The sequence below is a fragment of the Schistocerca cancellata genome, chromosome 4 (genome assembly GCF_023864275.1).
Source record: "Schistocerca cancellata isolate TAMUIC-IGC-003103 chromosome 4, iqSchCanc2.1, whole genome shotgun sequence".
NCBI classification, from domain to species: domain Eukaryota; kingdom Metazoa; phylum Arthropoda; class Insecta; order Orthoptera; family Acrididae; genus Schistocerca; species Schistocerca cancellata.
Window position 1 is genome coordinate 293,837,573 of NC_064629.1, and position 19,413 is coordinate 293,856,985.

The 19,413-nt window shown below is 34.9% G+C and overlaps 5 protein-coding genes across 5 annotated transcripts; all 5 read left to right on the forward strand.

Annotated features, from left to right (window-relative positions):
• The first annotated feature begins 284 nt into the window (after window positions 1–284).
• LOC126184161 (uncharacterized) lies at window positions 285–1,250 on the forward strand. The gene has a single exon (XM_049926530.1). It carries the CDS (start codon window positions 285–287, stop codon window positions 1,248–1,250), a length of 966 nt encoding a protein of 321 aa, XP_049782487.1.
• Window positions 1,251–4,523: 3,273 nt separating this feature from the next.
• Window positions 4,524–5,494, forward strand: LOC126184162 (uncharacterized). The gene is made up of 3 exons (XM_049926531.1): window positions 4,524–4,695; window positions 4,949–5,119; window positions 5,358–5,494. Exons 1-3 carry the CDS (start codon window positions 4,524–4,526, stop codon window positions 5,492–5,494), a joined length of 480 nt encoding a protein of 159 aa, XP_049782488.1.
• A 4,928-nt stretch (window positions 5,495–10,422) lies between these two features.
• On the forward strand, window positions 10,423–10,887 carry LOC126184163 (uncharacterized). The gene has a single exon (XM_049926532.1). The coding sequence runs from the start codon at window positions 10,423–10,425 to the stop codon at window positions 10,885–10,887; it is 465 nt and encodes a 154-aa protein (XP_049782489.1).
• A 4,272-nt stretch (window positions 10,888–15,159) lies between these two features.
• LOC126184165 (uncharacterized) lies at window positions 15,160–15,897 on the forward strand. The gene has a single exon (XM_049926533.1). The coding sequence runs from the start codon at window positions 15,160–15,162 to the stop codon at window positions 15,895–15,897; it is 738 nt and encodes a 245-aa protein (XP_049782490.1).
• A 1,064-nt stretch (window positions 15,898–16,961) lies between these two features.
• Window positions 16,962–17,507, forward strand: LOC126184166 (uncharacterized). Its single transcript, XM_049926534.1, has one exon. The coding sequence runs from the start codon at window positions 16,962–16,964 to the stop codon at window positions 17,505–17,507; it is 546 nt and encodes a 181-aa protein (XP_049782491.1).
• Window positions 17,508–19,413: the final 1,906 nt, after the last annotated feature.

Consider the following 19,413-nt stretch of genomic DNA (forward strand, 5'->3'; position numbering starts at 1 on the left):
AAAAACGCAAATATGAGAAAAACGAAAATATGAGAAAAACGCAAATATGGGAAAAACGCAGATATGAGAAAAACGCAAATATGGGAAAAACGCGAATATGGGAAAAACGCAAATATGGGAAAAACGCAAATATGGGAAAAACGCAATTATGGGAAAAACGCAAATATAGGAAAACCACAAATATGGCAAAGACTCAAATATGGCAAAGACGCAAATATGGCAAAGACGCAAATATGGCAAAGACACAAATATGGCAAATAGGCTAATATGGCCAAGAGGCAAATATGGGAAAGACACAAATATGGCAAAGAGGTAAATATGGCCAAGAGGAAAACATGGAAAAGACGCAAATATGGGAAAAACGCAAATATGGCAAAAACACAAATATGGGAAAAACGCAAATATGGGAAAAACGCAAATATGGGAAAAACGCAAATATGGGAAAAACGCAAATATGGGGAAAACGCAAATATGGGGAAAACGCAAATATGGGAAAAACACAAATATGGGAAAAACACAAATATGGGAAAAACGCAAATATGGGAAAAATGCAAATATGGGAAAAACGCAAATATAGGGAAAACGCAAATATGGGAAAAACACAAATATGGGAAAAACACAAATATGGGAAAAACGCAAATATGGGAAAAACACAAATATGGGCAAACGCAAATAATGGAAAAACCCAAATAAGGGAAAAAAGCAAATATGGCAAAAACGCAAATATGGCAAAAACGCAAATATGGGAGAGACGCAAATATGGGAAAGACGCAAATCTGGCAAAGACGCAAATATGGCAAAGACGCAAATATGGCAAAGACGCAAATATGGCAAAGACGCAAATATGGCAAAAGCTTAAATATGGCAAAAGCGGAAATATGGCAAATGCGGAAATATGGCAAAATCGGAAATATGGCATAATAGGAAATATGGCAAAATCGGAAATGTGGCAAAATCGGAAATATGGCAAAATCGGAAATATGGCAAAAGCGGAAATATGGCAAAATCGGAAATATGGCAAAATCGGAAATATGACAGATACGCAAATATGGCAAAAACGCAAATATTGGAAAAACGCAAATATGAGAAAAATGGAAATATGGGAAAAACGCAAATGTGGGAAAAATGCAAATATGGGAAAAACGCAAATATGGGAAAAACGCAAATATGGGAAAAACGCAAACACTGCAGAAACGGAAACATGGCAGATATGCAAACATGGCAGAAACGCAAACATGCCAGAAACGTAAACATGGAAAATCGCAAATATGGCAAATCGCAAATATGGCAAATCGCAAATATGGAAAATCACAAATATAGCAAATCGCAAATATGGCAAATCGCAAATAGGGCAAATCGCAAATATGGGAAAGACGCAAATATGGGAAAAACGGAAATATGGGAAAAACGCAAATATGGGATAAACGCAAATATGGGAAAAACGCAATTATAGGAAAAACGCAATTTTGGGAAAAACGCAAATATGGGAAAAACGCAAATATGGGAAAAACGCAAATATGGGAAAAACGCAAATATGGGAAAAACGCAAATAAGGGAAAAACGCAATTTTGGGAAAAACGCAAATATCGGAAAACCACAAATATGGCAAAGACTCAAATATGGCAAAGACGCAAATATGGCAAAAACGCAGATATGGGAAACACACAAATATGGGAAACAAGCAAATATGGGAAAAACGCAAATATGAGAAAAACGCAAATATGGGAAAAACGCAAATATGGAAAAAACGCAAATATGGGAAAAACGGAAATATGGGAAAAACGAAAATATGGGAAAAACGAAAATATCGGACAAAGGCAAATATCGGAAAAAGGCAACTATAGGAAAAACGCAAATATCGGAAAAACGCAAATATGGGAAAAACGCAATTATGGGAAAAACGCAAATATGGGAAAAACGCTAATATCGAAAAACCACAAATATGGCAAAGATTCCAATATGGCAAAAACGCAAATATGGGAAAGACACAAATATGGAAAAAACGCAAATATGGGAAAAACGCAAATATGGGAAAAAAGCAAATATGGAAAAAACGCAAATATGGAAACAACGCAAATATGGAAAAAACGCAAATATCGGAAAAACCCAAATATCGGAAAAACGCAAATATGGGAAAAACGCAAATATGGGAAAAACGTAAATATGGGAAAAACGCAAATATGGGAAATATGCATATACGGGAAAACCGCAAATACGGGAAAAACGCAAATATGGGAAAAACCCAAATATGGCAAAAACGCAAATATGGCAAAAACGTAAATATGGCAAAAACGCAAATATGGCAAAAACTCAAATATGGGAAAATCTCAAATATGGCAAAAACGCAAATATGGCAAAAACGGAAATATGAAAAAAACGGAAATATGGCAAAAACGGAAATATGGCTAAAACGAAAATATGGCAAAAACGCAAATAAGGCAAAAACGCAAACATGGCAAAAACGCAAATATGGCAAAAACGCAAATATGGCAAAAACACAAATATGGCAAAAACGCAAATATGGCAAAAATGCAAATATGGCAAAAATGGAAATAAGGCTAAGACACAAATATGGCAAAGACACGAATATGGCAAAGACACAAATATGGCAAAGACAGAAATATGGCAAAGAGGCAAATATGGAAAGACACAAATATGGGAAAAACGCAAATATAGTAAAAACGCAAATATGGGAAAAACGAAAACATGGGAAAAACGCAAATATGGGAAAAACGCAAATATGGCAAAAACGCAAATACAGGAAAAAAGCAATAATGGGAAAAACGCAAATATGGGAAAAACCAAATATTGGGAGAACGAAAATATGAGAAAAACGCAAATATGGGAAAAACGCAAATATGGGAATAACGCAAATATCGGAAAAACGCAAAAATGAGAAAAACGCATAAACGGGAGAAACGCAAAAATGGGAGAAACGCAAATATGGGAAAAACGCAAAAATTGGCAAAAACGCAAATATGGCAAAAACGCAAATATGGCAAAAACGCAAATATGGCAAAAACGCAAATATGGCAAAAACTCAAATATGCGAAAATCTCAAATATGGCAAAAACGCAAATATGGCAAAAACGGAAATATGAAAAAAACGGAAATATGGCAAAAACGGAAATATGGCTAAAACGAAAATATGGCAAAAACGAAAATATGGCAAAAACGCAAATAAGGCAAAAACGCAAACATGGCAAAAACGCAAATATGGCAAAAACGCAAATATGGCAAAAACGCAAATATGGGAAAAAGGCAAATTTGGCAAAAACGCAAATATGGCAAAAATGGAAATAAGGCTAAGACACAAATATGGCAAAGACACGAATATGGCAAAGACACAAATATGGCAAAGACACAAATATGGCAAAGACGCAAATATGGCAAAAACGCAAAAATGGGAGAAACGCAAATATGGCAAAAACGCAAATATGGGGAAAACGCAAATATGGGAAAAACGCAAATATGGGAAAAACGCAAATATGGGAAAAACTTAAATATGCGAAAATCGCTAATATGGGAAAAACGCAAATATGGGAAAAACTCTAATATAGGAAAAAAGAAAGTATCGGAAAAAGGCAATTATCGGAAAAACGCAAATATCGGAAAAACGCAAATCTCGGAAAAACGAAAAAATCGGAAAAACGCAAATAACGGAAAAACGTAAATATCGGAAAAATGCAAATATTGCAAAAACGCAAAAATGGGAAAAACGCAAATATGGGAAAAACGCAAATATGGGAAAAACGCAAGTATGGCAAACACGCAAATATGGGAAAGACGCAAATATGGCAAAGACGCAAATATGGCAAAGACGCAAATATGGCAAAAACGCAAAAATGGGAGAAACGCAAATATGGCAAAAACGCAAATATGGGGAAAACGCAAATATGGGAAAAACGCAAATATGGGAAAAACGCAAATAAGGGAAAAATGCAAATAAGGGGAAAACGCAAATAAGGAAAAAACGCAAATATGGGAAAAACGCAAATATGGGAAAAACGCAAATATGGGAAAAACGCAAATATGGGAAAAATGCAATTATGGGAAAAACACAATTATGTGAAAAACGCAATTATGTGAAAAACGCAGTTAGGGGAAAACCGCAAACATAGGAAAACTGCAAATATGGGAAGAACGCAAATATGGGAAAAGCCCAAATATAGGAAAAACGCAAATATGGTTAAGATGCAAATATGGTTAAAAAGCTAATATGGGAAAAACCCAAATATGGAAAAAAACAAATATGGCAAAAACGCAAATATGGTAAAAACGCAAATATGGCTAAAACGCAAATATGGCAAAAGCGCAAATATGGCAAAAACGCAAATATGGCAAAAACGAAATATGGAAAAAACGCAAATATGGGAAAAACGCAAATATGGCAAAAACGCAAATATGGCAAAAACGCAAATATGGCAAAAACGTAAATATGGCAAAAACGTAAATTTGGCAAAAACGCAATTATGGCAAAAACGCAAATATGTCAAAAACGCAAATATGGCTAAAACGGAAATATGGCAAAAGTGGAAATATGGCAAAAACGGAAATATGGCCATAACGTAAATATGGCAAAACGGAAATATGCCAAAATCGGAAATATGGAAAAAAAGGATATATGGCAGAAACGCAAATATGGCAAAAACGCTAATATGGCAAAAACGCAAATACGGCAAAAACGCAAAAGTGGCAAATCGCAAATATAGCAGATAGGAAATATGGCAAATAGCAAATATGGCAAATCGCAAATAAGAGAAGAACGCAAATATGGTAAAAACGCAAATATGGCTAAAACGCAAATATGGGAAAAACGCAAATACTGGAAAAACGCAAATATGTGAAAAACGCAAATATGTGAAAAATGCAAATATGGGAAAATTGCAAATATGGGAGAAGATAAACTTGTGGTACAACTTGACAAGAGGAAAGAATCGGTTGGTAGGACATAGTCGAAGGTTCACGAAATATATAAGAAATGCAAATATGGGAAAAACGCAAATATGGGAAAAACGCAAATATGGGAAAAACGCAAATATGGGAAAAACGCAAATATGGGAAAAACGCAAATATGGGAAAGACGCAAATATGGGAAAAACGAAAATATCGGAAAGAGGCAATTATCGGAAAAACGCAAATATCGGATAAACGCAAATATCGGAAAAACGCAAATATCGGAAAAACGCAAATATTCAAAAAACGCAAAAATGGGAAAAACGCAAATATGGGAAACATGCAAATATGGGAGAAATACAAATATGGGAGAAGATAAACTTGTGGTACAACTTGACAAGAGGAAAGAATCGGTTGGTAGGGCATAGTCTGAATAGTCAAAGGTTCACGAAATATATGAGAAATGCAAATATGGGAAAAACGCAAATATGGGAAAAACGCAAATATGGGAAAAACGAAAATATGGGAAAAACGCAAATATGGGAAAAAAGCAATAATGGGAAAAAAAATAATGGGAAAAACGCAAATATGGGAATAACCAATTATTGGGAAAACGAAAATATTTGAAAAACGCAAATATGAGAAAAACGCAAACTTCGGAAGAACGCAAAAATGAGAAAAACGCAAAAACGGGAAAAACGCAAATATGGGAAAAACGCAAATATGGCAAAAACGCAAATATGGCAAAAACGCAAATATGGCAAAAACGCAAATATGGCAAAAACGCAAATATGGCAAAAACACAAATATGGCAAAAACGCAAATATGGGAAAAACGGAAATATGAAAAAAACGGAAATATGTCAAATGCGGAAATATGCCAAAAACGGAAATATGGCAAAACGAAAATATGGCAAAAACGAAAATATGGAAAAAACGGAAATATGGCAAAAACGAAAATATGGAAAAAACGGAAATATGGCAAAGAAGCAAATATGGCAGAAACGCAAATATGGCAGAAACGCTAATATGGCAGAAACGCAAATATGGGAAAAACGCAAATATGGCAAAAACGCAAATATGGCAAAAATGCAAATATGGCAAAAACGCAAATATGGCAAAAACGCAAATATGGCAAAACCGGAAATATGGCAAATCGCAATAATGACAAATCGCAAATATGGGAAAAACGCAAATATGGGAAAAAATATGGAAAAACCGAAAATATTGGAAAAACGCAAATACAGGAAAAACTCAAATATGGGATAAGATAAACTTGTGGTAGAACTTGGCAAGAGGAAAAATCGGTAGGTAGGTCATAGTCTGAATAGTCAGAGGTTCACTAAATGTATGAGAAACGCAAATATGCGAAAAACGCAAATATGGGAAAAATGCAAATATGGGAAAAACGCAAATATGGGAAAAACGCAAATATGGGATAAACGAAAATATGGGAAAAACGCAAATATGGGAAAAACGCAAATATGGGAAAAACGGAAATATGGGAAAAACGCAAATATGGGAAACACGCAAATATGGGAAAAACGCAAATATGGGAGAGGATAAACTGGTGGTACAACATGACAAGAGGAAAGAATCGGTTGGTAGGATATAGTCCGAATAGTCAAGGCTTCACGAAATATATGAGAAACGCAAATATGGACAAAACGCAAATATGGGAAAAACGCGAATATGGGAAAAACGCAAATATGGGAAAGACCCAAATATGGGAAAGACCCTAATATGGGAAAGACCCTAATATGGGAAAAACGCAAATATGGGAAAAATGCAAATATGGCAAAGACGCAAATATGGCAAAGACGCAAATATGGCAAAGATGCAAATATGGAAAAGACGCAAATATGGCAAAGATGCAAATATGGGAAAGACGCAAATATGGGAAAGACCCAAATATGGGAAAGACCCTAATATGGGAAAGACCCTAATATGGGAAAAACGCAAATATGGGAAAAACGCAAATATGGGAAAAACGCAAATATGGGAAACACGCAAATATGGGAAAAACACAAATATGGGAAAAATGCAAATATGGGAAAAACGCAAATATGAGAAAAACGCAAATATGGGAAAACGCAAATATGGGAATAACACAAATATTGGAAAACACAATTATGGGAAAAACACAAGTATGAGAAAAACGCAAACATGGGAAAAACTCAAACATGGGAAAAACGCAAACATGGGAAAAACCAAATATGGGAAAAACGCAAATATGGGAGAGGATAAACAGGTGGTACAACATGACAAGAGGAAAGAATCGGTTGGTAGGATACAGTCCGAATAGTCAAGGCTTCACGAAATATATGAGAAACGCAAATATGGACAAAACGCATATATGGGAAAAACTCGAATATGGGAAAAACGCAAATATGGGAAAAACGCAAATAAGGGAAAAACGAAATATGGGAAAAACGCAAATATGGGGAAAACGCAAATATGGAAAGAACGCAAATATGGGAAAAACGAAAATATGGGAAAAACGAAAATATGGGAAAAACGCAAATATGGGAAAATCGCAAATATGGTAAAAACGCAAATATGGCATAAACGCAAATATGGCAAAAACGCAAAAATGGCCAGAACGCTAATATGGAAAAACGCAAATATGGGAAAAACGCAAATATGGGAAAAACGCAAATATGGCAAAAACGCAAATATGGGAAAACGCAAATATGGGAAAAACACAAATATTGGAAAAACACAATTATGGGAAAAACGCAAATATGAGAAAAACGCAAACATGGGAAAAACACAAACATGGGAAAAACGCAAACATGGAAAAACGCAAATATGGGAAAAACGCAAATATGGGAAAAACGCAATTATGGGAGAGGATACACTGGTGGTACAACTTGACATGAGGAAAGAATCGGTTGGTAGGATATAGTCAGAATAGTCAAGGCTTCACGAAATATATGAGAAACGCATATATGGACAAAACACAAATATGGGAAAAACACGAATATGGGAAAGACGCAAATATGGGAAAAACGCAAATAAGGGAAAAACGAAATATGGGAAAGACGCAAATATGGGAAAAACGCAAATATGGGAAAAACGCAAATATGGGAAAAACGCAAATATGGGAAAGCGCAAATATGGGAAAAACGAAAATATGGGAAAAACGCAAATATGGGAAAATCGCAAATATGGTAAAAACGCAAATATGGCATAAACGCAAATATGGCAAAAACGCAAAAATGGAAAAATCGCAAATATGGGAAAAACGCAAATATGGGAAAAACGCAAATATGGTAAAAACGCAAATATGGGAAAAACACAAATATGGTAAAAACGAAAATATGGCAAAAACGAAAATATGGCAAAAACGCAAATATGGCTAAAACGAAAATATGGCAAAAACGCAAATATGGCAAAAACGCAAAAATGGCATAAACGCAAATATGGGAAAAACGCATATATGGGAAAAACGCAAATAAAGGAAAAATGCAAATCAGGGGAAAACGCAAATAAAGGAAAAACGCAAATATGGGAAAAACGCAAATATGGGAAAAACGCAAATATGGGAAAAATGCAAATATGGGAAAAACACAATTATCTGAAAAACGCAATTATTTGAAAAACGCAGTTAGGGGAAAACCGCAAATATAGGAAAACTGCAAATATGGGAAGAACGCAAATATGGGAAAACCCCAAATATAGGAAAAACGCAAATATGGTTAAGACGCAAATATGGTTAAAAAGCTAATATGGGAAAAACCCAAATATGGAAAAAACCAAATATGGCAAAAACGCAAATATGGTAAAAACGCAAATATGGCTAAAATGCAAATATGGCAAAAACGCAAATATGGCATAAACGCAAGTATGGCATATACGCAAATATGGCATAAACGCAAATATGGCTTAAACGCAAATATGGCAAAAACGCAAAAATGGCCAAAACGCAAATATGGAAAAAACGCAAGTATGGGAAAAACGCAAATGAGGCAAAAGCGCAAATATGACAAAAACGCAAATATGGCAAAAACGAAAATATGGCAAAAACGCAAATATGGGAAATACGCGAATATGGGAAAAACGCAAATATGGGAAAAACGCAAATATGGGAAAGACGCAAATATGGAAAAAACGAAAATATCGGAAAGAGGCAATTATCGGAAAAACGCAAATATCGGAAAAACGCAAATATCGGAAAAACGCAAATATCGGAAAAACGCAAATATTAGAAAAACGCAAAAATGGGAAAAACGCAAATATGGGAAAAATGCAAATATGGGAGAAACACAAATATGGGAGAAGATAAACTTGTGGTACAACTTGACAAGAGGAAAGAATCGGTTGGGAGGGCATAGTCTGAATAGTCAAAGGTTCACGAAATATATGAGAAATGCAAATATGGGAAAAACGCAAATATGGGAAAAATGCAAATATGGGAAAAACGCAAATATGGGAAAAACAAAAATGGGGGAAAAACAAAATTAAGGGAAAAACGCAAATATGGGAAAAACGCAAATATGGGAAAAACGCAAATATGGGAAAAACGCAAATAAGGGGAAAACGCAAATAAGGGAAAAACGCAAATAAGGGAAAAACGCAAATAAGGGAAAAACGCAAATATGGGAAAAACGCAAAAATGGGAAAAACGCAAATATGGGAAAAACGCAAATATGTGAAAAACGCAAATATGGGAAAAACGAAAATATGGGAAAAACGCAAATATGGGAAAAAAGCAATAATGGGAAAAAGCAATAATGGGAAAAACGCAAATATGGGAATAACCAATTATTGGGAAAACGAAAATATGGGAAAATCGCAAATATGGGAAAAACGCAAACTTCGGAAGAACGCAAAAATGAGAAAAACGCAAAAACGGGAAAACGTAAATATGGGAAAAACGCAAATATGGCAAAAACGCAAATATGGCAAAAACGCAAATATGGCAAAAACGCAAAAATGGCAGAAACGCAAATATGGCAAAAACACAAATATGGCAAAAACGCAAATATGGCAAAAACGGAAATATAAAAAAAACGGAAATATGTCAAATGCGGAAATATGCCAAAAACGGAAATATGGCAAAACGAAAATATGGCAAAAACGAAAATATGAAAAAAACGGAAATATGGCAAAGAAGCAAATATGGCAGAAACGCAAATATGGCAGAAACGCAAATATGGCAGAAACGCAAATATGGCAGAAACGCAAATATGGGAAAAACGCAAATATGGCAAAAAAGCAAATATGGCAAAACGCAAATATGGCAAAAATGCAAATATGGCAAAAACGCAAATATGGCAAAAACGCAAATATGGCAAAACCGGAAATATGGCAAATCGCAATAATGACAAATCGCAAAAATGGGAAAAACGCAAATATGGGAAAAAATATGGAAAAACCGATAATATTGGAAAAACGCAGATACAGGAAAAACTCAAATGTGGGATAAGATAAACTTGTGGTAGAACTTGACAAGAGGAAAAATCGGTTGGTAGGTCATAGTCTAAATAGTCAGAGGTTCACTAAATGTATGAGAAACGCAAAAATGCGAAAAACGCAAATATGGGAAAAATGCAAATATGGGAAAAACGCAAATATGGGAAAAACCCAAATATGGGAAAAACGCAAATATGGGAAAAACGCAAATATGGGAAAAACGCAAATATGGGAAAAACGCATATATGGGAATAACGCAAAAATGGGAAAAACGCAAATATGGGAAAAACGCAAATATGGGAAAAACGCAAATATGGGAAAAACGCAAATGTGGGAAAAAGGCAAATATGGGAAAAACGCAAATATGGGAAAAACGCAAATTTGGGAAAAACGCAAATATGGGAAAAACGCAAATATGGGAAAAACGCAAATATGGGAAAAATGCAAATATGGCAAAGACGCAAATATGACAAAGACGCAAATATGGCAAAGATGCAAATATGGAAAAGACGCAAATATGGCAAAGACGCAAATCTGGCAAAGACGCAAATATGGGAAAGACGCAAATATGTGAAAGACGCAAATATGGGAAAGACCCAAATATGGGAAAGACCCTAATATGGGAAAGACCCTAATATGGGAAAAACGCAAATATGGGAAAAACGCAAATATGGGAAAAACGCAAATATGGGAAAAACGCAAATATGGGAAAAACGCAAATATGGAAAGAACGCAAATATCGGAAAAACGAAAATATGGGAAAAACGAAAATATGGGTAAAACGCAAATATCTGAAAATCGCAAATATGGTAAAAACGCAAATATGGCATAAACGCAAATATGGCAAAAACGCAAAAATGGCCAAAACGCAAATATGGGAAAAACGCAAATATGGGAAAAACGCAAATATGGGAAAAACGCAAATATGGCAAAAACGCAAATATGGGAAAACGCAAATATGGGAAAAACAAAAATTGGAAAAACACAATTATGTGAAAAACGCAAATATGAGAAAAACGCAAACATGGGAAAAACACAAATATGGGAAAAACGCAAACATGGGAAAAACGCAAATATGGGAAAAACGCAAATATGGGAAAAGCGCAAGTATGGGAAAAACGCAAATATGGCAAAAGCGCAAATATGACAAAAACGCAAATATGGCAAAAACGCAAATATGGCAAAAACGCAAATATGGCAAAAACGCAAATATGGGAAAAACGCAAATATGGGAAAAACGCAAATATGGCAAAAACGCAAATATGGCAAAAACGCAAATATGGCAAAAACGTAAATGTGGCAAAAACGTAAATATGGCAATAACGCAATTATGGCAAAAACGCAAATATGTCAAAAACACAAATATGGCTAAAACGGAAATATGCCAAAATAGAAATATGGCAAAAACGGAAATATGGCCATAACATAAATATGGCCATAACGTAAATATGGCAAAACGGAAATATGCCAAAATCGGAAATATGGAAAAAAAGGAAATATGGCAGAGACGCAAATATGGCAAAAACGCAAATACAGCAAAAACGCAAAAGTGGCAAATCGCAAATATGGCAGTTAGCAAATATGGCAAATAGCAAATATGGCAAATCGAAAATATGAGAACGCAAATATGGGAAAAACGCAAATATGGGAAAAACGCAAATATGGGAAAAACGCAAATATGGAAAAACGCAAATATGGGAAAAATGAGAATATCGGAAAAAGGCAATTATCGGAAAAACCACATATCGGAAAAACGCAAATATCGGAAAAACGCAAATATCGGAAAAACGCAAATATTGGAAAAACGCAAATATTTGAAAAACGCAAATATGTGAAAAATGCAAATATGGGAAAAACGCAATTTTGGGAGAAGATAAACTTGTGGTACAACTTGACAAGAGGAAAGAATCGGTTGATAGGACATAGTCAAAGGTTCACGAAATATATAAGAAATGCAAATATGGGAAAAACGCAAATTTGGGAAAAACGCAAATTTGGGAAAAACGCAAATATGGGAAAAACGCAAATATGGGAAAAACGCAAATATGGGGAAAACGCAAATATGGGAAAGACGCAAATATGGGAAAAACGAAAATATCGGAAAGAGGCAATTATCGGAAAAACGCAAATATCGGAAAAACGCAAATATCGGAAAAACGCAAATATCGGAAAAACGCAAATATTGGAAATACGCAAAAATGGGAAAAATGCAAATACGGGAAAAATGCAAAAATGGGAAAAATACAAATATGGGAGAAGATAAGCTTGTGGTACAACTTGACAAGAGGAAAGAATCGGTTGGAAGGGCATAGTCTGAATAGTCAAAGGTTCACGAAATATATGAGAAATGCAAATATGGGAAAAACGCAAATATGGGAAAAACGCAAATATGGGAAAAACGCAAATATGGGAAAAACAAAAATGGGGGAAAAACAAAATTATGGGAAAAACGCAAATATGGGAAAAACGCAAATATGGGAAAAACGCAAATATGGGAAAAACGCAAATATGGGAAAAACGCAAATATGGGAAAAACGCAAATAAGGGAAAAACGCAAATAAAGGAAAAACGCAAATAAGGGAAAAAAGCAAATATGGGAAAAACGCAAATATGGGAAAAACGCAAATATGTGAAAAACGCAAATATGGGAAAAACGAAAATATGGGAAAAACGCAAATATGGGAAAAAAGCAATAATGGGAAAAAAGCAATAATGGGAAAAACGCAAATAAGGGAATAACCAATTATTGGGAAAACGAAAATAAGGGAAAAACGCAAATATGGGAAAAACGAAAACTTCGGAAGAACGCAAAAATGAGAAAAACGCAAAAACGGGAAAAACGCAAATATGGGAAAAACGCAAATATGGCAAAAACGCAAATATGGCAAAAATGCAAATATGGCAAAAACGCAAATATGGCAAAAACGCAAATATGGCAAAAACACAAATATGGCAAAAACGCAAATATGGCAAAACCGGAAATACGAAAAAAACGGAAATATGTCAAATGCGGAAATATCCCAAAAACGGAAATATGGCAAAACGAAAAGATGGCAAAAACGAAAATATGGAAAAAACGGAAATATGGCAAAGACGCAAATATGGAAGATACACAAATATGGCAGAAACGCAAATATGGCAGAAACGCAAATATGGGAAAAACGCAAATGTGGCAAAAAAGCAAATATGGCAAAAACGCAAATATGGCAAAAACGCAAATATGGCAAAAACGCAAATATGGCAAAAACGCAAATATGGCAAATCGCAATAATGACAAATCGCAAATATGGGAAAAACGCAAATATGGGAAAAAAATATGGAAAGACCGAAAATATTGGAAAAACGCAAATATGGGAAAAACTCAAATATGGGATAAGATAAACTTGTGGTAGAACTTGACAGGAGGAAAAATCGGTTGGTAGGTCATAGTCTGAATAGTCAGAGGTTCACTAAATATATGACAAACGCAAATATGCGAAAAACGCAAATATGGGAAAAACGCAAATATGGGAAAAACGCAAATATGGGAAAAACCCAAATATGGGAAAAACGCAAATATGGGAAAAACACAAATATGCGAAAAACGCAAATATGGGAAGAAAGCATATATGGGAATAACGCAAAAATGGGAAAAACGCAAATATGGGAAAAACGCAAATATGGGAAAAACGCAAATATGGGAAAAACGCAAATATGGGAAAAACGCAAATGTGGGAAAAAAGAAAATATGGGAAAAACGCAAATATGGGAAAAACGCAAATTTGGGAAAAACGCAAATATGGGAAAAACGCAAATATGGGAAAAACGCAAACACGGGAAAAACGCAAATATGGGAAAAACGCAAATATGGCAAAGACGCAAATATGGCAAAGACGCAAATATGGCAAAGATGCAAATATGGCAAAGACGCAAATATGGCAAAGACGCAAATATGGCAAAGACGCAAATATGGCAAAGACGCAAATATGGGAAAAACGCAAATATGGGAAAAACGCAAATATGGGAAAAACAAAAATGGGGGAAAAACATAATTATGGGAAAAACGCAAATATGGGAAAAACGCAAATATGGGAAAAACGCAAATATGGGAAAAACGCAAATATGGAAAAAACGCAAATATGGGAAAAACGCAAATAAGGGAAAAACGCAAATAAGGGAAAAACGCAAATAAGGGAAAAACGCATTAAGGGAAAAACGGAAATATGGGAAAAACGCAAATATGGGAAAAACGCAAATATGTGAAAAACGCAAATATGGGAAAAACGAAAATATGGGAAAAACGCAAATGTGGGAAAAAAGCAATAATGGGAAAAAAGCAATAATGGGAAAAACGCAAATATGGGAATAACCAATTATTGGGAAAACGAAAATATGGGAAAAACGCAAATATGGGAAAAACGCAAACTTCGGAAGAACGCAAAAATGAGAAAAACGCAAACTTCGGAAGAACGCATAAATGAGAAAAACGCAAAAATGGGAAAAACGCAAATATGGGAAAAACGCAAATATGGCAAAAACGCAAATATGGCAAAAACGCAAATATGGCAAAAACACATATATGGCAAAAACGCAAATATAGCAAAAACGGCAATATGCCAAAAACGGAAGTATGGCAAAACGAAAATATGGCAAAAACGAAAATATGGGAAAAACGCAAATATGGGAAACAAATATGGAAAAACCGAAAATATTGGAAAAACGCAAAAATGGGAAAAACTCAAATATGGGAATAAGATAAACTTGTGGTAGAACTTCACAAGAGGAAAAATCGGTTGGTAGGTCATAGTCTGAATAGTCAGAGGTTCACTAAATAAATGAGAAACGGAAATATGGGAAAAACGCAAATATGGGAAAACGCAAAAAAGGGAAAACCGCAAATATGGGAAAAACCCAAATATGGGAAAAACGCAAATATGGGAAAAACGCAAATATGGGAAAAACGCATATATGGGAAAAACGCAAAAATGGGAAAAACGCAAATATGGCAAAAACGCAAATATGGGAAAAACGCAAATATGGGAAAAATTCAAATATGGGAAAAACGCAAATATGGGAAAAACGCAAGTATGGGAAAAACGAAATATGGCAAAGACGCAAATATGGCAAAGACGCAAATATGGCAAAAACGCAAATATGGGAAAGACGCAAATATGGGAAAGACGCAAATATGGGAAAGACCCTAATATGGAAAAGACCCTACTATGGGAAAAACGCAAATATGGGAAAAACGCAAATATGTGAAAAACGCAAATATGGGAAAAACACAAATATGGGAAAAATGCAAATATGGGAAAAACGCAAATATGGGAAAAACGCAAATATGAGAAAAACGCAAACATGGGAAGAACACAAACATGGGAAAAACGCAAACATGGGAAAAACGCAAATATGGGAAAAACGCAAAAATGGCAAAAACGCAAATATGGGAAAAACGCAAATATGGGATAAACGCAAATATGGGAAAAACGCAAATATGGCAAAAACGGAAATATGGCAAAAACGCAAATATGGGAAAAAAAACAAATATGGTAAAAACGAAAATATGGCAAAAACGAAAATATGGCAAAAACGCAAATATGGCTAAAACGAAAATATGGCAAAAACGCAAATATGGCAAAAACGCAAAAATGGCATAAACGCAAATATGGCAAAAACGCAAAAATGGGAAAAACGCAAATAAGGGAAAAACGCAAGAATGGGAAAAACGCAAATATGGGAAAAACGCAAATATGGGAAAAATGCAAATATGGGAAAAACGAAAATAACGGAAAAAGGCAATTATCGGAAAAACGCAAATATCGGAAAAACGCAAATATCGGAAAAACGCAAATATCGGAAAAACGCAAATATGGGAAAAACGCAAATATGGGAAAAACAAAAATGGGGGAAAAACAAAATTATGGGAAAAACGCAAATATGGGAAAAACGCAAATATGGGAAAAACGCAAATATGGGAAAAACGCAAATATGGGAAAAACGCAAAAAAGGGAATAAAGCAAATAAGGGAAAAACGCAAATAAGGGAAAAAAGCAAATATGGGAAAACCGCAAATATGGGAAAACCGCAAATATGTGAAAAACGCAAATATGGGAAAAACGAAAATATGGGAAAAACGCAAATATGGGAAAAAAGCAATAATGGGAAAAAAGCAATAATGGGAAAAACGCAAATAAGGGAATAACCAATTATTGGGAAAACGAAAATAAGGGAAAAACGCAAATATGGGAAAAACGAAAACTTCGGAAGAACGCAAAAATGAGAAAAACGCAAAAACGGGAAAAACGCAAATATGGGAAAAACGCAAATATGGCAAAAACGCAAATATGGCAAAAATGCAAATATGGCAAAAACGCAAATATGGCAAAAACGCAAATATGGCAAAAACACAAATATGGCAAAAACGCAAATATGGCAAAACTGAAAATACGAAAAAAACGTAAATATGTCAAATGCGGAAATATCCCAAAAATGGAAATATGGCAAAACGAAAAGATGGCAAAAACGAAAATATTGGAAAAACGCAAATATGGGAAAAACTCAAATATGGGATAAGATAAACTTGTGGTACAACTTGACAGGAGGAAAAATCGGTTGGTAGGTCATAGTCTGAATAGTCAGAGGTTCACTAAATATATGACAAACGCAAATATGCGAAAAACGCAAATATGGGAAAAACGCAAATATGGGAAAAACGCAAATATGGGAAAAACCCAAATATGGGAAAAACGCAAATATGGGAAAAACGCAAATATGCGAAAAACGCAAATATGGGAAGAACGCATATATGGGAATAACGCAAAAATGGGAAAAACGCAAATATGGGAAAAACGCAAATATGGGAAAAACGCAAATATGGGAAAAACGCAAATGTGGGGAAAAGGAAAATATGGGAAAAACGCAAATATGGGAAAAACGCAAATTTGGGAAAAACACAAATATGGGAAAAACGCAAATATGGGAAAAACGCAAATATGGCAAAGACGCAAATATGGCAAAGATGCAAATATGGCAAAGACGCAAATATGGCAAAGACGCAAATATGGCAAAGACGCAAATATGGCAAATCGCAATAATGACAAATCACAAATATGGGAAAAACGCAAATATGGGAAACAAATGTGGAAAAACCGAAAATATTGGAAAAACGCAAAAATGGGAAAAACTCAAATATGGGATAAGATAAACTTGTGGTAGAACTTCACAAGAGGAAAAATCGGTTGGTAGGTCATAGTCTGAATAGTCAGAGGTTCACTAAATAAATGAGAAACGCAAATATGGGAAAAACGCAAATATGGGAAAACGCAAAAATGGGAAAAACGCAAATATGGGAAAAACCCAAATATGGGAAAAACGCAAATATGGGAAAAACGCAAATATGGGAAAAACGCATATATGGGAAAAACGCAAAATGGGAAAAACGCAAATATGGCAAAAACGCAAATATGGGAAAAACGCAAATATGAGAAAAATGCAAATATGGGAAAAACGCAAATATGGGAAAAACGCAAGTATGGGAAAAACGAAATATGGCAAAGACGCAAATATGGCAAAGACGCAAATATGGCAAAAACGCAAATATGGGAAAGACGCAAATATGGGAAAGACGCAAATATGGGAAAGACCCTAATATGGAAAAGACCCTAATATGGGAAAAACGCAAATATGGGAAAAACACAAATATGGGAAAAACGCAAATATGGGAAAAACGCAAATATGGGAAAAACACAAATATGGGAAAAATGCAAATATGGGAAAAACGCAAATATGGGAAAAACGCAAATATGAGAAAAACGCAAACATGGGAAAAACACAAACATGGGAAAAACGCAAACATGGGAAAAACGCAAATATGGGAAAAACGCAAAAATGGCAAAAACGCAAATATGGGAAAAACGCAAATATGGGATAAACGCAAATATGGGAAAAACGCAAATATGGCAAAAACGGAAATATGGCAAAAACGCAAATATGGGAAAAACACAAATATGGTAAAAACGAAAATATGGCAAAAACGAAAATATGGCAAAAACGCAAATATGGCTAAAACGAAAATATGGCAAAAACGCAAATATGGCAAAAACGCAAAAATGGCATAAACGCAAATATGGCAAAAACGCAAAAATGGGAAAAACGCAAATATGGGAAAAACGCAAGAATGGGAAAAACGCAAATATGGGAAAAACGCAAAGATGGGAAAAACGCAAATATGGGAAAAACGAAAATAACGGAAAAAGGCAATTATCGGAAAAACGCAAATATCGGAAAAACGCAAATATCGGAAAATCGCAAATATCGGAAAAACGCAAATATTGGAAAAACGCAAAAATGGGAAAAACGCAAATATGGGAAACATGCAAATATGGGAAAAATGCAAGTATGGGAGAAGATAAACTTGTGGTACAACTTGACAAGAGGAAAGAATCGGTTGGTAGGGTATAGTCTGAATAGTCAAAGGTTCACGAAATATATGAGAAATGCAAATATGGGAAAAACGCAAATATGGGAAAAACGCAAATATGGGAAAATCAAAAATTGGGGAAAAACAAAATTATGGGAAAAACTCAAATATGGGAAAAACGCAAATATGGGAAAAACGCAAATATGGGAAAAACGCAAATATGGGAAAAACGCAAATATGGGAAAAACCAAAATATGGGAAAAACGCAAATATGGGAAAAACGCAAATATGGGAAAACCGCAAATATGGGAAAAACGCAAATATGGTAAAAACGCAAATATGGGAAAACGGAAATATGGGAAAAACGCAAATATGGGAAAAGCGCAAATTTGGGAAAAACGCAAATATGGGAAAAACGTAAATATCGGAAAACCACAAATATGGCCAAAACGCAAATATGGAAAAAACGGAAATATGGCAAAGACGCAAATATGGAAGAAACGCAAATATGGCAGAAACGCAAATATGGCAGAAACGCAAATATGGCTGAAACGCAAATATGGGAAAAACGCAAATATGGCAAATAAGCAAATATGGCAAAAACGCAAAAATGGCAGAAACGCAAATATGGCAAAAACACAAATATGGCAAAAACGCAAATATGGCAAAAACGGAAATATAAAAAAGACGGAAATATGTCAA

What these genes read in the sequence shown, in the direction of transcription:
- LOC126184165 (XM_049926533.1), top strand. Translation starts at nt 15,160, where the DNA reads ATGGGAAAACGCAAAAAAGGGAAAACCGCAAATATGGGAAAAACCCAA.
- LOC126184161 (XM_049926530.1), top strand. Translation starts at nt 285, where the DNA reads ATGGGAAAGACACAAATATGGCAAAGAGGTAAATATGGCCAAGAGGAA.
- LOC126184166 (XM_049926534.1), top strand. Translation starts at nt 16,962, where the DNA reads ATGCGAAAAACGCAAATATGGGAAAAACGCAAATATGGGAAAAACGCA.
- LOC126184163 (XM_049926532.1), top strand. Translation starts at nt 10,423, where the DNA reads ATGCGAAAAACGCAAATATGGGAAAAATGCAAATATGGGAAAAACGCA.
- LOC126184162 (XM_049926531.1), top strand. Translation starts at nt 4,524, where the DNA reads ATGGCAAAAGTGGAAATATGGCAAAAACGGAAATATGGCCATAACGTA. An exon ending in ACGGCAAAAACGCAAAAGTG is followed by an intron (nt 4,696 to 4,948) that starts GCAAATCGCAAA and finishes ATCGGTTGGTAG; the next exon opens with GACATAGTCGAAGGTTCACG. An exon ending in AACGAAAATATCGGAAAGAG is followed by an intron (nt 5,120 to 5,357) that starts GCAATTATCGGA and finishes GAAATATATGAG; the next exon opens with AAATGCAAATATGGGAAAAA.